The sequence below is a fragment of the Umbelopsis ramanniana genome (genome assembly GCF_025399195.1).
Source record: "Umbelopsis ramanniana AG unplaced genomic scaffold K450scaffold_76, whole genome shotgun sequence".
NCBI classification, from domain to species: Eukaryota; Fungi; Mucoromycota; class Umbelopsidomycetes; order Umbelopsidales; family Umbelopsidaceae; genus Umbelopsis; species Umbelopsis ramanniana.
In genome coordinates, this window is record NW_026252162.1 from 54,642 (window position 1) to 68,721 (window position 14,080).

The following is a 14,080-nucleotide window of genomic DNA, read 5'->3' on the forward strand; positions in this document are numbered from 1 at the left end:
TAAACGAAAGGGACAAGAAAACATGCTGGGATGCCTTTTCATCTTTTTCAACACACAAACTTGCCCCCCTTCGCCAATACAGTCAGCCCAATGTCATCATCATCACCCACACTTGATCGTAATGATTCAGACATCAAATAAAGAAAAACTCCTTCGCTTGCCCCTAACAGAAGCACCATTTCATCACCTCCTTTGCATTGGGATCAGGGAGCTGGTGTGCTTCATGGTTTAAGTTCAGGTTAACGGCCCTGCTTTTCAATCAAAGTTCTACCTCTCACAACGACGGATGATATACGAGGCAGGTAAGACACAGTTTGCATTATGCGGAATAATAACAATCGAGGTAAGTCAAATATACTACAAAGAAAGAAATGGTGAAATAATTTACATCCATCGTCCATTAAGAAAAAGAAAAAATTGCCAAGCCCGAAATTATCATATGGACAGACGTACTGTGAAGAGTAAGAGGGGTATATAGTTTACATGGTGGGAATATTGGTGGTGCTTATGTAGTGGTTAGCGAAGCGGATGGTGGAGTTGTACCGACGAAAGATGAATGCCAACGCTTCAGTTCCTCCAGCACCAGGAAGGTGACAATAGTATGAGGGCCAAGCCTAAGGAAGGCTGGAGTCCATCCTTTGAACAGAGCACGGACACCTTCGATTTTTGCAATATCCACTAAATGCTTGACCAAAGTCTGATGTCGATGCTTGTTTGCGCTCATTATTCTCGTTTTCACTACATCGAGCGGCGAACACACGGTGGTAGCCACCAAACCCTGGAAACGTCATGTGAATTCAAGTGACGGCACGAAAATGATCTATAACCTTATTACTACTTACGGCAAAAATGCTCGCCTCCAAGTGGACCATAAATCCGTCCTTTAAATTCAACTGGTCCAGTAAAAATTGCTTAAATGCGTCGTAACTTGTCAGTTGAGAACATGTCATGAGAATCGCACGGTTCATGTTGGGGCCGATGCCTCGAGCTAACACTCTGGGGTTTTCCTCACGACAGATTCGTATTAGTCCGTCGATAGCATTCCGATAATTTCGTCGCATGGCCGGGGGCAGCTGACCATCATTCTGCATTCTGACGTTCACGACATCACTTGGGTTACCGAAAGCGCCTCCAAGTGCTCCCGCGGAAGTCGAACAAAAAAGCAATTGCCAGAACGTAGGCTCTAAAGGAAAATTCAATGTAAACAAAATTAAATTTCAAAATCGTCGCTTAATACCATGAGACATTAGGGGAGATAGCCAATTATGGCTTACCCACTCAAATCTCGAATAAATGACACTTACTCTCATCCTTGGCAACCCAAGCTTTGAACTGATCATATAGACCAAACCGGACGGTTGAATACGTTCCTTGTCTGAGTAAACTAGCCGACAAACCATTGTATACGCCAAGAATGCCCTCGTTGCGGACAATGTACACCATTGTCGTCAGCATTCCAGAAGCGCCAGACCCCTTGACGGTTTGTAATCTCACTTTAGTCAGGTCGAAAGGGTGGGATACCAGAGTGGCTACGCATGAGGCAGCCCCTCCGTACCAAAATGGAGCTGCCTTATTGTGTTGACCTCTGCTTGTCGATATAGGCGAAACCACCGAAATGGTCATTTGTGGGGAAGCGAAGAGAAAGAGACTAAAGAAAAAGCCCAGCTCTTGACAGCTCTCCACAATTTTGCCGATAAAAAAAAATACATAAAAAAATCATAATATCCAGTCGGAGTTAGCCAGGATGACTCCCTCGGAAAGTCTCTGAAGGAAAAATTTCACTGCCAATCGAACCTCCCCCCGTGCTCACTCACCATGCTGACTACCGTGGTTCGTCCATTCATTCGACCATGCCGTCCCAACTTCACGAGAACCTATGCTACTAGCTCAGGGAAAGAATTACCTTTCATATACCAATACGCTACCCCGCTGATGAAATGCACCGCCATTGCCATGGCCACCAATCTGACACTTCAAGCACTTTTTAACACCTTGGAGTATGCAGACTATCGCAAAGGCATGGATGGAAAGATGCAAGAAATTGAGGAAAGACTAAGGAAATTGGAAGGCAAAAGTGGTCACTCCTATTAGAATTGCCCAATTTGCATTTGACTGGCACCCCACCGAGTCCATATCCCTCACAATCTTTTTCATTGTTGTACATTTCGCGCTATTGAATAACATAATGCAATAAAATCTTATATTCACAAATCATTCAAGAAAAAATAATGATATCGTTTCTCATACTGGATGGTGTACTATATAAATTCGCTATCATGAATGCATAACGATAGATTAGCTGTTTCCTTTGGACACCTGCATAGCGATAACAGCAGCGCCTAAGCCTGAGCCATCATGGGATTGTGAGAACTTGATCTTCTGTTCAACGTCTTCTCCAAATAATTCCTTTAGCGCTTTCATCATATTATGTGAGAAGTGAGGATAGAACTCGAATACAGATCCATCCACAGCTGCTGTACAGGCATCTTGTGGTAAGAGATTGCAATGGGTCATAACGGCAGCCACACCGGCAGCAGACAGGCGAGCAGCTCGAATGCCGACCAAACGACAGAGTGTCTTGACCATTTCACGATCCAAGAGGGTAGTGCTAGGAATACCTAAGACTGTCTCGAGGACATATTGAGTGTCGGCCAAATCCGAGGATGTGTCGATTTCGATAGCTGACATGTGAGAAGTCTCAAAGCTCCATTTCTTGTTCAGCTCGGGGGAAGACTTGCCGTTGAACAGTAATAGTTGATCCACCAACCCCAAAGTCATGTTGCGAACAATCTCACCAAGGTACATGCCAGAAATCATTTTTTCATATATATGGGTACCGGGGTTGATGGATTCTCGATCCAATCTATTGTCATATATTGTCATGGGGAGGACTCTACGCTCTTCGTCAAACGCACCCCATTCCATGTTCACGACCATTTCATCAGAGGTGATATCGTCTTCCCATTTGGTGATGTTATCCATTTTTTCAAAATAGGCTATGAGCGTGTCAGTATAAGTGGAATGCACTGCGTTTATACAATTTGTACGTACCAGCATTCGTTCCAGTACCAAAAATGATACCCATGAAGGTGGTGGGGTCGCGATAAGCATGTGCCATGAGAGTTCCAACAGTATCATTTACAATCTGAAGTACAATTTATCATGAGATGGTGGGTATACAATCGATTTTTAGACAAAACGTGGGATTTCTTTTTTAACTTACAGCAGCAACGTTGACTTTCATGTTCTTGCGGCGGAAGGAATCTTGAAGCATAAGACCAGGATCCTTACCGATAGCACCGGTACAACAATAGCCTTTAGTCCATTGCATTAAATTACCACGATTAATGGTTCTCAAGTTCACTGGAAATGAAAAAGTGAAACCAAGCTGTAGGGTCTCGCTGTAGCTATCGGTGTCAATTTCGGTCAAAAACATATCGACGCTGTCCGCAATAAAGTCACACAATTGTCGCATCTCGCCGACTTTCATTGCTTCTGGTACGATATATTTTTGTTGCTGGATTTCAACCTTGCCATTGCCTAAGAGATCTACTTTGCAAACACGTAGATTGGTTCCGCCGAGATCGATGGCCAAGTATGTTCCGCTCTCCATGCCTGTAGGTTTGCCAGTGACAAAAGAAGGAATCATAGCAACTATGGCAATGGAACTGTTAATCAATATGATGCGTGTCAATTATAAGCGTAGATATATACCTTTTGCTCCATGTCTCTCCAAACCCTTTTGCATCTCAAAAGTAAACTGCTTCACGATACTACGTAATTTATCCGTGGTGATTTCGAATTCTTTCCCCAACTCCTTCAGAGCCTGCTTCTGTTCTTGACTACCATCAAATTCGTTAAGTTCTTGAAGGTTCAAAGACGAAACCTTTCGCGAAAGCCAAGCAGACATATTTTTTCGTCTAAAAAGAGGTGAGAAACAAAGAATATACAATAACCCTAGCTTGATTGATATCCGTTTTTTTTCATGTCTCAAAATCGGTTATTTGCCGAGAGTGGGATGGTTTTCATCGTTGTGACTGCCAAAATGCTTTAAAGCACCTGCCTGAAAATGGAAAAAAAAAAGTCCTCCAGTAAACTGTGCGATCCATTTTGACCTGATGTCAACCATTGAACGTTTATTCGCATCAGGGATACCTTCCATGGCCCAGTTGGCCCGCCAGAAAAAGGAGGGGAATATAGCAAAGGATGAAAATAAAAAATCTGATGATAGTTTCGTAAAAACTGTTCCAGAGCAGACCCAAGCTTCCGCTCTGCCGGAGCACTCCACCCCACTCAGACAATCCAAGGCACCACCGTCTAATGTCATGGAATCGACGCCCACTATGGTAGACAATCACTCCAAGAGTCACACTTTAGATATCACCATACCCATACAGGACCGTACGCTCCCTAACCAGATGTCAGCTTCAGCCGCAGGCAATGAGCAGCTGCCAGTAAAAGGATTCACTCAAAGTACTAGCCATGACAGAGCTAGCGGCCAGGCTGTTCAAGCTAGAAACAACAAGGCAAATAATTTCAATGGTGCAGAGGATTCTCGTAAAAAGAAGAAGAAGAACAAGGGCAAGGGAAAGGTATATGGTTGGAAATTCTGACCGATGATCACCGAGAGTATACATTAACATGATGTTTTCCATCAACTTAGCAGCCCGCCAAAATCAAAATCAGCCGTCCTCATCCTCATCTTCACCCTCACCCTCATCCCGACTCCATGGATAGCTCTGCAGCTAAAGATTTTGATGATTTCGATGCCTTGCTGAGAGCACATGAACAGCCAATTGTTACCACTCCAGTTCGGGACTCACACGGAGGACAATATCCTAATGCTCCACCTCAGGTAAGCCAGAGATATATTTTCAAGAAGGTCAGGCGAATGAACTAGAAAAGTGAATTGATGTGTTGTTATTTTATCATTTAGGACGAAAGCGAGGCCAATATTGAAGATGTTGCAGCAAAAAGTAAGTAAGGAAGATAGTCATTGCATGTCGGGATCCGTATATTAACAATTCCCTCATAGTTTTGGGAAGACGACCGAAACCAAAAAATGATCGACAAAAGCAAAAACGAAAGCACAATTCAGCAGAAGATGGCAGGTCAGAAATGAACAAGGATGGTCCGCGAAAAAAGCAAGCCGTCGAAAAAACACCATTTGTGCCTCGAGTAGTATGCAAGTTTTGGGAAGGCGGATACTGTTCCAATGTAAGTATCAAGGCACATCTTGTTCGATGCATACTGTTTCAATCGGTGGGATCAAAGTTCTCATTCATCTCTTTCAACGAATTAGGGTGATAAATGTACATTTTTGCATGCGGGAGAACAAAAAGTGGTGTCCAACAAAGCTGATCCCAAAAATATTTTGTGTCGCCATTTTATTACTGGGTCTTGTCGGAAGGGAGATCTCTGCCCATTTTCTCATGTAGGTTTCTCTGACATATTGATCCCTTGCAGATATCGCTGTTACTAATTACAATTGTGTTTAATCAGAACACCAAGTTAGAGGCATGCAGACATTTTCATGTCAAGGGTATTTGCCTTACGGGTGAGGACTGTCCTTTTGCACACGAGGATGCCACTGCCGAGTCACTGGCTGCCATGAGGAACAAAAACACGCCTTGTCGATTTTACCACTTGAAAGGGTTCTGTACCTCCGGTGACGACTGTCTGTATTCTCACCAAAATCAATCTGACGATCGGCTGTCACAGCTCAAAGAGTCAGAGACATGTAAATACTTCCTTAGCGGCAATTGCCTTGCTGGTGACGAATGCCTTTTCTCCCACGATGTAAATAGCACCAGCGCGCCATCTGTGCCTGAGTATACCAAAGCAACATCTGTTCCTCAGCCAACCATGGCTAACTTCGAGCTGAAGCTAGAGTAATAGATCCTTAGCAATCTTATTCCTGACGATAGACCTTTTATCAGTAGCAGTAAACAACACAAGCATGTTACATTGAATAATTTAATGACTTTTCCCAATATAAAGTTCAGTAAAGGACTTTTTGAAACGATGGTGTAAAATAATAGTGTATGTGAAGCACTGAAGAGCACACATGAGGCATTTAGAGTCAAGAGTGTGCTTCGGTTGCTCATTAGAATATTACGGCCTTCAACTGTCATTCTGCTGGAAGCGCTGACTATCTGCTTTATAGAAAGAGATACATAGGTTCAAATCATACCATCATGTTACGTTTTACTTAATCCCATGTTGAGTGGTAGGTAATGCACTTCAGCTAAACATTATATCGCAATTGCCCTCAAACACTAAAGCTCATTTTGGCGTATGACGCTCCATCATCGAGCTCGACTTTAGTAGTAGTCCGTGCGCAAATCCCAAACCATAAACTTATTCGTTGAGCAGTTGCTAGAACTTGCATGATCTCATTGTTGTCGCGCGCTCAACCCCTCCCCTCACATTATACAGAAAGCCATAGTTTACAACTTTTGAAATTTGTATTTTGGTTTTAAAGCATGCTTACAACTATATGCTAATGCAATGGGATTGTATGCAACCGCTTATTGTTGTTGCTCACGACGGCCACGGCCTATAAAATACACGAATTAGAATAATCAAACACAGCTAGGTCCACATATTACAACAAGGACTTACCGAGACCACCACGGAACTCTGGCTTGAATTCACCAGAAGCACCCTCCTTGCGGCGGTAGTCATCGCGCTCGCGACGGAAACCTTCACGGCCCTCACCAGCTAATTTAAAAAATAGAAGCATTAGCAACGACAATAAAAATTCATCCTATAGTCGATTCTGATGATTCAACTTACCAGGACGACGAGGAGCAGCGGGACGAGCAGCCTTCTTGAGGGTAGCGGGGACGATCTCAGTGGGAAGGTGCAAGACTAAGGTAGCAAATGACGTATTAACAATCAATGATTCTGACTAAATTTTCACTCAAGGCTTCTCTCGTATACTCACACTCGCGGAGGTAGTCAATACCCTCGTTGGTAAGAGAGTAGTAGTAGTATTGCCAAGAGAACTGAGTCTTGACGTAACCGCGGGAGGTCAAGGATTGCATAGCCTTGATGACCTGCAAGTTAGGGACATCAATGTCCTGGTGCTTGGGGAGGTTGTAGTCCTTGGGGGCGACCAAAACACCGTCTATGGACAAGAATGGAATTAAAACATTGACATTCCCCAAAAAAAAATCTCCAGGGCTGATCGCTCAATGGTCTTACCCTTGAAAAGAGCCTCGTAGATAGCCTTTCTGTTCTCCTTGGTAATAAGCATACTGGGCTGTACAAGAAAACGTAAGTGTTGGAAATTAGCAACGAGTTCGATAAAGGTCACAAAGGTGCATCGACAATGGCCAGCCAATCTCAGTATTCAATGTGCAAATTCAACTCGTAATGTCTTCGTAGCCGAACTATCATTACTGGATAGATTGATGCGATACACTGGATTGCTGTTGTGGCCGGTATTTGACGTCGATGGATCACCATGGATGGATGGATGCTACACACCTGAGGTGGGATGAAAAAAGAGAAGGCTTATTGGGATGCACTGCCCACAGTCTAAAATGGAATTGCCCGCAGAGAATCTGAGGCTGGTGACGACATAAAATTTAATTTTGTGTTGGAATTCAATTTTTGAAAATCTTTACAAGCGTGCATTGGTATGCTTGATTCAACGCCTTTACACGAGCGTTCCTCCCTCTTGCTTTTCGAAAGACATAATATACTCATAAACACATTTTTAACAGTATATCTTGAATCGCATAGCTCTCGAGTCAATTTACTTTTCTTGATAGTTTGCAGGTATGAACGTCAAGTGTTACAGTATTTACAATGCTTGATGGACAGTTGAATTATAACAACTGCAAAAATAAAAATAAAACGTCATTACATTTTCTATATCAAACTATTCTGCTTCAAAGATACGTTTGTTGTATATAACTTTGGTATTGATTGGGATTCGTTAAGATGATGGGTCTTCGTCTGGCTCGACCGTGTCCCCAAACATCGTCATAAAACTGGTTCTTGACAGCCATGGCAGCCGACATATCCGAATCATTGTCTGTAGATATATGCTCCAAAGATAAATAGTCGAGGTTTTGTAGATCTTTGTCCCAGTTGATCACCAGGATGGAACCATATCCACATATCACCTCAGGTGTAATCCAATCGTGGTATCCAATATCCCAAAACTGCAGCATCCTCAATCCTTTCGACAGAACAGATAAAGCTCCATACCCATCGTCTTTCTGGAGCATGCCCGCCAAGGACAATGATGTCAAATGCGGTAGCGTGGTAACAATGAGCTCAGACGTAGCAAGTCCTGGAAGATGCGGTCGAAAGAAGGAAATATCCAGCGACGTAAGCTGTGTCAGTCTGGTCGTAATTACCCATTGTTTCGATAGGTCTATCACAGGATTGATTAGGCGTGCGACCCGAAACAAACTCGCAAACCGGCCATCGTCGTACTTGTCGGATATGGACGTTACAGCTGTGTTTTCTTCCAATTCGTCGTCGTCGTCTAGTTCTTCCCATGTGTCTTTACTCTCCTTCGTTCGTTGGATATATTTCGTCTCTAACTTCCAGAACGTCCTGTAAAACAAATCCAAGGACAACGTGCAATTTTCTAAACACAAGTCGTTCAAGTCAAGTACCCCCATCATCTTGAGAATCCTGTCGTTAACACCGCCAAGCTCAGAAATAGCGCGCAATAGAAACTCCTTCAAATGTATAGGAGTGCTGGCTAAAGTTCTTGACAGACGTGCCGCATGCTCTTGACTGTAGATAATTTGATATGCCACTGTGTAGGTGCAAATTTCACGAAGTGACCTGACTCCAATTCTCGCCTTGTTTCTCTTCTGGATTCTCTCTGTAATGTTCTGTTTTTCATGAACTGCGGTACTTTTAGCTCTCATGGCTGCAATCCAAGACCTTGGGGCTTGAGGTCCTGGAACCCTTCTGTTCGTACCTTGAGTATTATTTTGAGGACGAATCTCGGGTAGTGGTGTTCCAGATTCGAAGTTGTAGAAGGGATGGATATCTTGCAGCTGTGTCTGTCGTTGTATATTTCCTCCTTGCACCGTACGGCGGCTTCTTGCATTTTCTATTCGTAATTGTTGCAGTTGCGCCGTTACTGACATCTCCCCTGCCACATCACTCGAATTGTCATGAGGAGTGTGATTGTTGAGTACATTGGAGGAATGGTGGTGTGGAACGGAGTGCTTGGAGTATTGATGCTTGACCTTGATTTTGGGCTTCACCATGCTCAAACCCGAAACTTTGCAACATGCATGTTATAAATAGTCACAGATCGTCGCGGCAAAACATTAAACCAGGCGATGATTCATAGACTGCAAAAAAGTATAAATAGGTGGCATCATCCATGAAACAGAAATATCATTACAATTTTTCGACAACAAAAATGGCAACCTTCTCTAACAAAACATTCAACAGCGGCCTCGTAAGTCTCCAAAATCACGTTTTGCTCTGTTGAACTACCCTTAAATTAGTAATTACTGACTTTCGGGCTGCCAGTACGCTGAATTTCGCCCTATATACAACAAGGCGACATACGACTTGATTTACGACTATCATAGCAAGAAGGGCGGTCAGTTTGAAGTCGCCGTCGATGTTGCTACCGGAACTGGCCAGGCAGCTTCTCATTTGGCCGACAAATTCAAGAAAGTACACGGAACTGATCTATCAGCAAGAGTAAGCGTACATAACCATTTTAAATCACCACCACAACAAGGTCCGCCGTACTAATAACAACTTATATTCAGATGCTGGAGTCAGCAGTGAAGAAAGACAACATCGATTACCAAGCTTGCCCTGCTGAAAGTCTTCCTTTTGCAGACGCCAGTGTTGACTTGCTTACCACATTTGAGGCTATGCATTATTTCGATACCGATCGCTTTTTTAAAGAAGTCAAACGAGTCCTAAAGCCTAATGGCACTCTGGCTATTTTGGTGTATAATCTCCCAATCATCAAGGATGAACCAGAGATGAATTTGCGCTTTGAAGAACTTGTTTCTATAGCGTTGAAAGATTCTTGGAGTGAGTATCTGCACGCATCTGTAACATGACAGGTAAGAGACGTTAACATGTATGTTGCATCAGATACAGGAATGGATTCAGTCAAAAGTCTCTACAGCAACATTCACATAGTGAGTATTCGTCTGCAGGTAGGAAATGGAATGACGTGTAGAAACTAACATGACAACAAATGTAGCCCTTCCAGGACCTGAAGCGGTGGTTCAGTCCTGAGGCGGCTGATGTTCAACAGATCGGTAGTACTACAACTGAGCCAATTCTGGAACAAAAGATGAGCTTGACCCAGTTTAAGCAGTATTGCAAAACTTGGAGTAGCTACGCCAGATACCTCGAAAATCATACAGATGATCCCATAGATGAAATGATCGATGATTTTGCCAAAATAGCTCAAGCTGATGACCTTGACAGCCACTACATAACACCTCAATGGGCTACCTGTTTGATTTTAGGCACCTATAAGCAGGAGTAGACTTCATAATCAAAGCTTTGCTGTCTCTCTCTTAAATAAATAGTGGCGTCCTATACATAACTCCCATTCTATGGCATATTTATCACAAAAAAGCAAAGTACGAAAAGTCGAATAAAATAATACATTCGTTTTAGTAACGAATAGAAACAAACAAATGTCCCTCATTACCCTAGAAAAAATAATAAGGTGGCAAAGAAACAAGGGACAACACATTAAGAGGTCAGCAATAGTTCAAAACGTTCATGAGAGGTCTGCATCCTCCAAAAATCGATAAGAAAATCTAAAGGAAATAAGGTACATTAGCACACAATATTCCCACAATGTTAGTGATATCGTATAGACACTCACCGGAAGTCAGTCTTCTTCCTCTGGCACCATGCACCTTCATAATCAAAATATACATATGTGCCTTGCTCATACTCTTCCGTAATAACACTTGGTTCTTCATGTCGTTGGAACCATGTAAGGTACTTTTTGTGGAATCGCCATGACTGCTTCTTCAATTCTCGTGCGGCAAGGTACCTATGACATCGGTTCAGTAACAAGCAAACAAGAAAACATTTGTAACAGCATATCTCTTCCAAATACTCACTGCTGATATGTGCCTTGCTGGTAGTAGAATATGAAGAAGAGGGCGTCTGTATCAAACTTTTCGAATATTGCGGGATTATCAAAGACTGCCAATGGTTGCTGTGGATAATAACTTGGCGTAGGATAAGGATTCTTTGGCTGATAATACTTTGGTCTATCGGAATCCGTCACATCAGGAACAAACTGATAGCTAGTGTCCAGCATTTGATGCGTATACAGTTTGTCATCTTGTTTTTGGGCTAAACAATATCGTCACTTAGTATCAAATGTTTATAGCAATAGACAATTAACAGTCATCCACTAACCTTTATCCTTGACTGCTTGGAAAGCAGACACCAAATCCGACAGTGCTGACGGGAATTGGGTCTCTATAGCGTTTAACGGTTGCTCATTTGGTGGAAGCGAAGTAAACTCTACAGAATGATTCTGTTGGCCAGATAATTATCAGCTCTGACATCGTAAAACATCTTACATTGCACATTTTTTACCTGGCTTTCTGCTGTGTTGGCCCTTGTAGGCGTAGAAATAGCAGATGTTGGCGTTGGTGGTGCTGGTGCCTTATCCTGCGGTGGTGCAGATGCTGGTAGGAACACATTGGTTGCTGGCGCTTCTGAAGTTGCGGGCTTCGCAATATCTGGAACAACCTTTGGTGGCTCTACCCATGCTGACTGTATAGGTGCTGGTGCTGGTATTGGTTCTGTATGTTTCAATTCTATATTTGGTACATCATTTAGTAAATCTTTTCATACATTCATCATGGCTATCCAACGTAATTGCAAAGCCTTACCCTTCTTTTGTGACTCGGGTGATTCACTATGACCAGCGCCAGCTGCAGCTTGTGCGTATCGAATGGTTGGAGTGACGACATGCGCTGGTTCAGGCAGTTTTGCTGTTGTTGGTGCTGGAGGTGACTTAGCTTGAACAGTTACTGCTGCCTTTGTTTGTTGTGGAGACTCCGGTTTTGCTAAATCAAGCATATGTTAATCCAAAGCATGTATAACGCGAGTTAAAAACAATATCAACAACATACCTTCTTCGGCTGGTACTTCAGCTGCTGTAAGGAAGAATATATAAATGTTAGCAAAGATGAGCGCTTCCAGAAGTATACGAAATATGTATTGATGATCTTACCTCTAGTCGCTATAGGACTTGAGGCTGGCTTGGGTTCCTGAATGCCAGAGAGAAAGGCGACATTTAGTACGCGTTCATTCATTGAATAAGCGCAAGGGATCAAACATACTTCTTCTTCTTTGCTCGGACGCTTCGTTATTGGCTTAAGCTCTTCCTTGCTTTCCACATCGTCTTTGATACCAGAAGAGTCAGTAAACGAAAAAAAAAATTGACATTGTTTACGCCAAAGTCGCCCCTCAACACTTACCTTCATCGTCGTTGGTATGGTTGTTCATGCTGTTATTGTATTCTTCTTGTGCTATTGCATATTGCTCTTCCTCTTCTTCTAAATTCAAGTCGTCGTAAATGTACTCGTCTTCTTCGAAATCGGGTTCCTGTGATGACAGTGTATTTTTTAATAAATATAATTGTGAGCAGATTATGATTTGGGAAAAGAATCGTGCTTACCTGATTCGATTCGACATAGTACTTCACATCTTCTTGGATGGCGAGAACCTAAATAGAAGGTTGATGAGAAAAAAGCTCGTACGATGAGTGCTAGCTGATAAACATACCTGATCGGTTTCAAGCTGTGAGTTTTGCAATAGCCGAAGTGTCAGCTCCAGACGATTCATGTGCCATTTATATCGTTCCATGCAGTTCTCCAGATTCTTTATCCGTTCCATTTTTGCGTGGTCTTTTTTCTTTCTCGCTCCACCTTGTAACGTTTCCAATTCTGCTTCTCGCATTTCTAGCTGTCGGGCAATTTCATCCACCATGGACGATACCCAGTCGCAAGTCTCCATCTTTTCCTTCTCTTTAGGATCCATGCGTGACATCTGCATAAGACCTTCTTTAGAAAACGCCTTCGTCTTCATTTCCTTTTCAATGGCTTTGAATCGTTCCATTTGTTGTTCTATGAGTTTTCGATTATCCATAAGCGCTCGCTTGTCTTTGATTTCGCTTGATTGTAACCATGACTTGATCTGATCTCGTAATCGTTGCAACTTCTTGATTTCTTTTTTGAGATCTGATTCGTACTTCTCTTTCTGGTTGATATTTGGCGCACTTTCCAGTTTATCAACCATGGAATCAAACGTCTCTACGCCTTCAGAGACCTTTTTGAGCACTCGGTCAATTTCCGCTATATATCGTGGAGAGAATGGGTAAGTCAAACAAGAAAGAAAAGGTATGGAAATCAGATAGCAAGCCGGGTGAAAGCCGATGTTCACAGCTAGCGGTATATTGAAATTGCATGGCGGTTCCTTTCTTTTGGTATCCTATGCCGTGCCGTAGGCTCATGTAAACGCCATGCTGCCATACTCCCCCACTTTGAATCGGTGACGCACTGTCCAGGTGGCCCATCGTTACAAAGCTCGCTTCACCCCATTCCCGTAATGTACAAATCAGGGATAATATAAACATACTTTGTAATTTTTTCATCGCCATTTTGATAGCGATATAATATCTCGTTCCAGTTTGGAGAAGTTCTTAGGGAAAAGGATATCACCCGTACGCTCCCAAATCGAAGCAGCTGCCGTAAACAGGCAGTCACGTGTATCCCCTCTGTCATTGTCCGCCAGTCACATGATTGGACACCCTTCACAATTCTGTATGCGATGGCGACCTGCAACGGACACTTCTTCCCCTAATTCAGGGTGAAGAAGACACCTTGCAAAACTTGGACAAATTAGTCAAATCCGCCATCGCTTACGATTGGACCCCAGAAGTAGTCGCCATTAGGAGCGCAGGTTCTCCGTTTAGAAGTCAAGTTTCTCCCCTTTCACTTGTCTGCTCACTCGCCTTACATTCAGTCTTCCAATGGCGCATCTCCATTGACTTTCAATGAGTCCTCGACTCCTCTATGCACAC

General features: G+C 43.0%; 8 protein-coding genes across 8 annotated transcripts; 2 read left to right on the forward strand and 6 right to left on the reverse strand.

The window, feature by feature from the left end:
• Positions 1 to 491: 491 nt before the first annotated feature.
• On the reverse strand, positions 492 to 1,663 carry K450DRAFT_259638 (uncharacterized protein). The gene is made up of 3 exons (XM_051592029.1): positions 1,305 to 1,663; positions 843 to 1,183; positions 492 to 778 (listed from the first exon to the last, which is right to left on the reverse strand). The coding sequence occupies exons 1-3, from the start codon at positions 1,621 to 1,623 to the stop codon at positions 506 to 508; spliced, it is 933 nt and encodes a 310-aa protein (XP_051440887.1). The 5' UTR covers positions 1,624 to 1,663; the 3' UTR covers positions 492 to 505.
• Positions 1,664 to 2,193: 530 nt separating this feature from the next.
• On the reverse strand, positions 2,194 to 4,014 carry K450DRAFT_259646 (uncharacterized protein). The gene is made up of 4 exons (XM_051592030.1): positions 3,715 to 4,014; positions 3,224 to 3,654; positions 3,052 to 3,145; positions 2,194 to 2,996 (listed from the first exon to the last, which is right to left on the reverse strand). The coding sequence occupies exons 1-4, from the start codon at positions 3,908 to 3,910 to the stop codon at positions 2,296 to 2,298; spliced, it is 1,422 nt and encodes a 473-aa protein (XP_051440888.1). The 5' UTR covers positions 3,911 to 4,014; the 3' UTR covers positions 2,194 to 2,295.
• Positions 4,015 to 4,528: 514 nt separating this feature from the next.
• On the forward strand, positions 4,529 to 6,040 carry K450DRAFT_259657 (uncharacterized protein). The gene is made up of 5 exons (XM_051592031.1): positions 4,529 to 4,855; positions 4,937 to 4,976; positions 5,036 to 5,217; positions 5,303 to 5,434; positions 5,503 to 6,040. Exons 1-5 carry the CDS (start codon positions 4,730 to 4,732, stop codon positions 5,893 to 5,895), a joined length of 873 nt encoding a protein of 290 aa, XP_051440889.1. The 5' UTR covers positions 4,529 to 4,729; the 3' UTR covers positions 5,896 to 6,040.
• A 534-nt stretch (positions 6,041 to 6,574) lies between these two features.
• K450DRAFT_259669 (uncharacterized protein) lies at positions 6,575 to 7,525 on the reverse strand. The gene is made up of 5 exons (XM_051592032.1): positions 7,495 to 7,525; positions 7,210 to 7,267; positions 6,950 to 7,132; positions 6,799 to 6,873; positions 6,575 to 6,723 (listed from the first exon to the last, which is right to left on the reverse strand). Exons 2-5 carry the CDS (start codon positions 7,259 to 7,261, stop codon positions 6,608 to 6,610), a joined length of 426 nt encoding a protein of 141 aa, XP_051440890.1. The 5' UTR covers positions 7,262 to 7,267; positions 7,495 to 7,525; the 3' UTR covers positions 6,575 to 6,607.
• A 208-nt stretch (positions 7,526 to 7,733) lies between these two features.
• On the reverse strand, positions 7,734 to 9,328 carry K450DRAFT_259671 (uncharacterized protein). The gene has a single exon (XM_051592033.1). It carries the CDS (start codon positions 9,246 to 9,248, stop codon positions 7,902 to 7,904), a length of 1,347 nt encoding a protein of 448 aa, XP_051440891.1. The 5' UTR covers positions 9,249 to 9,328; the 3' UTR covers positions 7,734 to 7,901.
• Positions 9,329 to 9,383: 55 nt separating this feature from the next.
• On the forward strand, positions 9,384 to 10,667 carry K450DRAFT_259678 (uncharacterized protein). Its single transcript, XM_051592034.1, has 5 exons — positions 9,384 to 9,445; positions 9,520 to 9,696; positions 9,768 to 10,041; positions 10,105 to 10,151; positions 10,271 to 10,667. The coding sequence occupies exons 1-5, from the start codon at positions 9,407 to 9,409 to the stop codon at positions 10,505 to 10,507; spliced, it is 774 nt and encodes a 257-aa protein (XP_051440892.1). The 5' UTR covers positions 9,384 to 9,406; the 3' UTR covers positions 10,508 to 10,667.
• K450DRAFT_259682 (uncharacterized protein) lies at positions 10,294 to 10,822 on the reverse strand. The gene has a single exon (XM_051592035.1). The coding sequence runs from the start codon at positions 10,718 to 10,720 to the stop codon at positions 10,517 to 10,519; it is 204 nt and encodes a 67-aa protein (XP_051440893.1). The 5' UTR covers positions 10,721 to 10,822; the 3' UTR covers positions 10,294 to 10,516.
• Positions 10,628 to 13,702, reverse strand: K450DRAFT_259683 (uncharacterized protein). Its single transcript, XM_051592036.1, has 13 exons — positions 13,636 to 13,702; positions 12,784 to 13,352; positions 12,677 to 12,724; positions 12,477 to 12,603; positions 12,339 to 12,400; positions 12,230 to 12,266; positions 12,129 to 12,152; positions 11,886 to 12,062; positions 11,587 to 11,810; positions 11,404 to 11,524; positions 11,100 to 11,337; positions 10,856 to 11,029; positions 10,628 to 10,787 (listed from the first exon to the last, which is right to left on the reverse strand). The coding sequence occupies exons 1-13, from the start codon at positions 13,655 to 13,657 to the stop codon at positions 10,748 to 10,750; spliced, it is 1,863 nt and encodes a 620-aa protein (XP_051440894.1). The 5' UTR covers positions 13,658 to 13,702; the 3' UTR covers positions 10,628 to 10,747.
• Between the last annotated feature and the right edge of the window lie 378 nt (positions 13,703 to 14,080).

What these genes read in the sequence shown, in the direction of transcription:
- K450DRAFT_259657 (XM_051592031.1), top strand. Translation starts at nt 4,730, where the DNA reads ATGGATAGCTCTGCAGCTAAAGATTTTGATGATTTCGATGCCTTGCTG. An exon ending in ATCCTAATGCTCCACCTCAG is followed by an intron (nt 4,856 to 4,936) that starts GTAAGCCAGAGA and finishes TTTATCATTTAG; the next exon opens with GACGAAAGCGAGGCCAATAT. An exon ending in ATCTCTGCCCATTTTCTCAT is followed by an intron (nt 5,435 to 5,502) that starts GTAGGTTTCTCT and finishes GTGTTTAATCAG; the next exon opens with AACACCAAGTTAGAGGCATG.
- K450DRAFT_259669 (XM_051592032.1), bottom strand. Translation starts at nt 7,261, where the DNA reads ATGCTTATTACCAAGGAGAACAGAAAGGCTATCTACGAGGCTCTTTTC. An exon ending in TATTGACTACCTCCGCGAGT is followed by an intron (nt 6,874 to 6,949) that starts GTGAGTATACGA and finishes TTGCTACCTTAG; the next exon opens with TCTTGCACCTTCCCACTGAG. An exon ending in CGCTGCTCCTCGTCGTCCTG is followed by an intron (nt 6,724 to 6,798) that starts GTAAGTTGAATC and finishes TTTTTAAATTAG; the next exon opens with CTGGTGAGGGCCGTGAAGGT.
- K450DRAFT_259683 (XM_051592036.1), bottom strand. Translation starts at nt 13,657, where the DNA reads ATGGCGATGAAAAAATTACAAA. An exon ending in ACCCGAGTCACAAAAGAAGG is followed by an intron (nt 11,811 to 11,885) that starts GTAAGGCTTTGC and finishes TACCAAATATAG; the next exon opens with AATTGAAACATACAGAACCA. An exon ending in CCAACACAGCAGAAAGCCAG is followed by an intron (nt 11,525 to 11,586) that starts GTAAAAAATGTG and finishes TCTGGCCAACAG; the next exon opens with AATCATTCTGTAGAGTTTAC.
- K450DRAFT_259682 (XM_051592035.1), bottom strand. Translation starts at nt 10,720, where the DNA reads ATGTGTTGTCCCTTGTTTCTTTGCCACCTTATTATTTTTTCTAGGGTA.
- K450DRAFT_259646 (XM_051592030.1), bottom strand. Translation starts at nt 3,910, where the DNA reads ATGTCTGCTTGGCTTTCGCGAAAGGTTTCGTCTTTGAACCTTCAAGAA. An exon ending in TGAAAGTCAACGTTGCTGCT is followed by an intron (nt 3,146 to 3,223) that starts GTAAGTTAAAAA and finishes ATTGTACTTCAG; the next exon opens with ATTGTAAATGATACTGTTGG. An exon ending in TGGTACTGGAACGAATGCTG is followed by an intron (nt 2,997 to 3,051) that starts GTACGTACAAAT and finishes ACACGCTCATAG; the next exon opens with CCTATTTTGAAAAAATGGAT.
- K450DRAFT_259671 (XM_051592033.1), bottom strand. Translation starts at nt 9,248, where the DNA reads ATGGTGAAGCCCAAAATCAAGGTCAAGCATCAATACTCCAAGCACTCC.
- K450DRAFT_259678 (XM_051592034.1), top strand. Translation starts at nt 9,407, where the DNA reads ATGGCAACCTTCTCTAACAAAACATTCAACAGCGGCCTC. An exon ending in AGCGTTGAAAGATTCTTGGA is followed by an intron (nt 10,042 to 10,104) that starts GTGAGTATCTGC and finishes ATGTTGCATCAG; the next exon opens with ATACAGGAATGGATTCAGTC. An exon ending in TCTACAGCAACATTCACATA is followed by an intron (nt 10,152 to 10,270) that starts GTGAGTATTCGT and finishes GATGTTCAACAG; the next exon opens with ATCGGTAGTACTACAACTGA.
- K450DRAFT_259638 (XM_051592029.1), bottom strand. Translation starts at nt 1,623, where the DNA reads ATGACCATTTCGGTGGTTTCGCCTATATCGACAAGCAGAGGTCAACAC. An exon ending in TTGGGTTGCCAAGGATGAGA is followed by an intron (nt 1,184 to 1,304) that starts GTAAGTGTCATT and finishes ATTTTCCTTTAG; the next exon opens with AGCCTACGTTCTGGCAATTG. An exon ending in TGGAGGCGAGCATTTTTGCC is followed by an intron (nt 779 to 842) that starts GTAAGTAGTAAT and finishes TGACGTTTCCAG; the next exon opens with GGTTTGGTGGCTACCACCGT.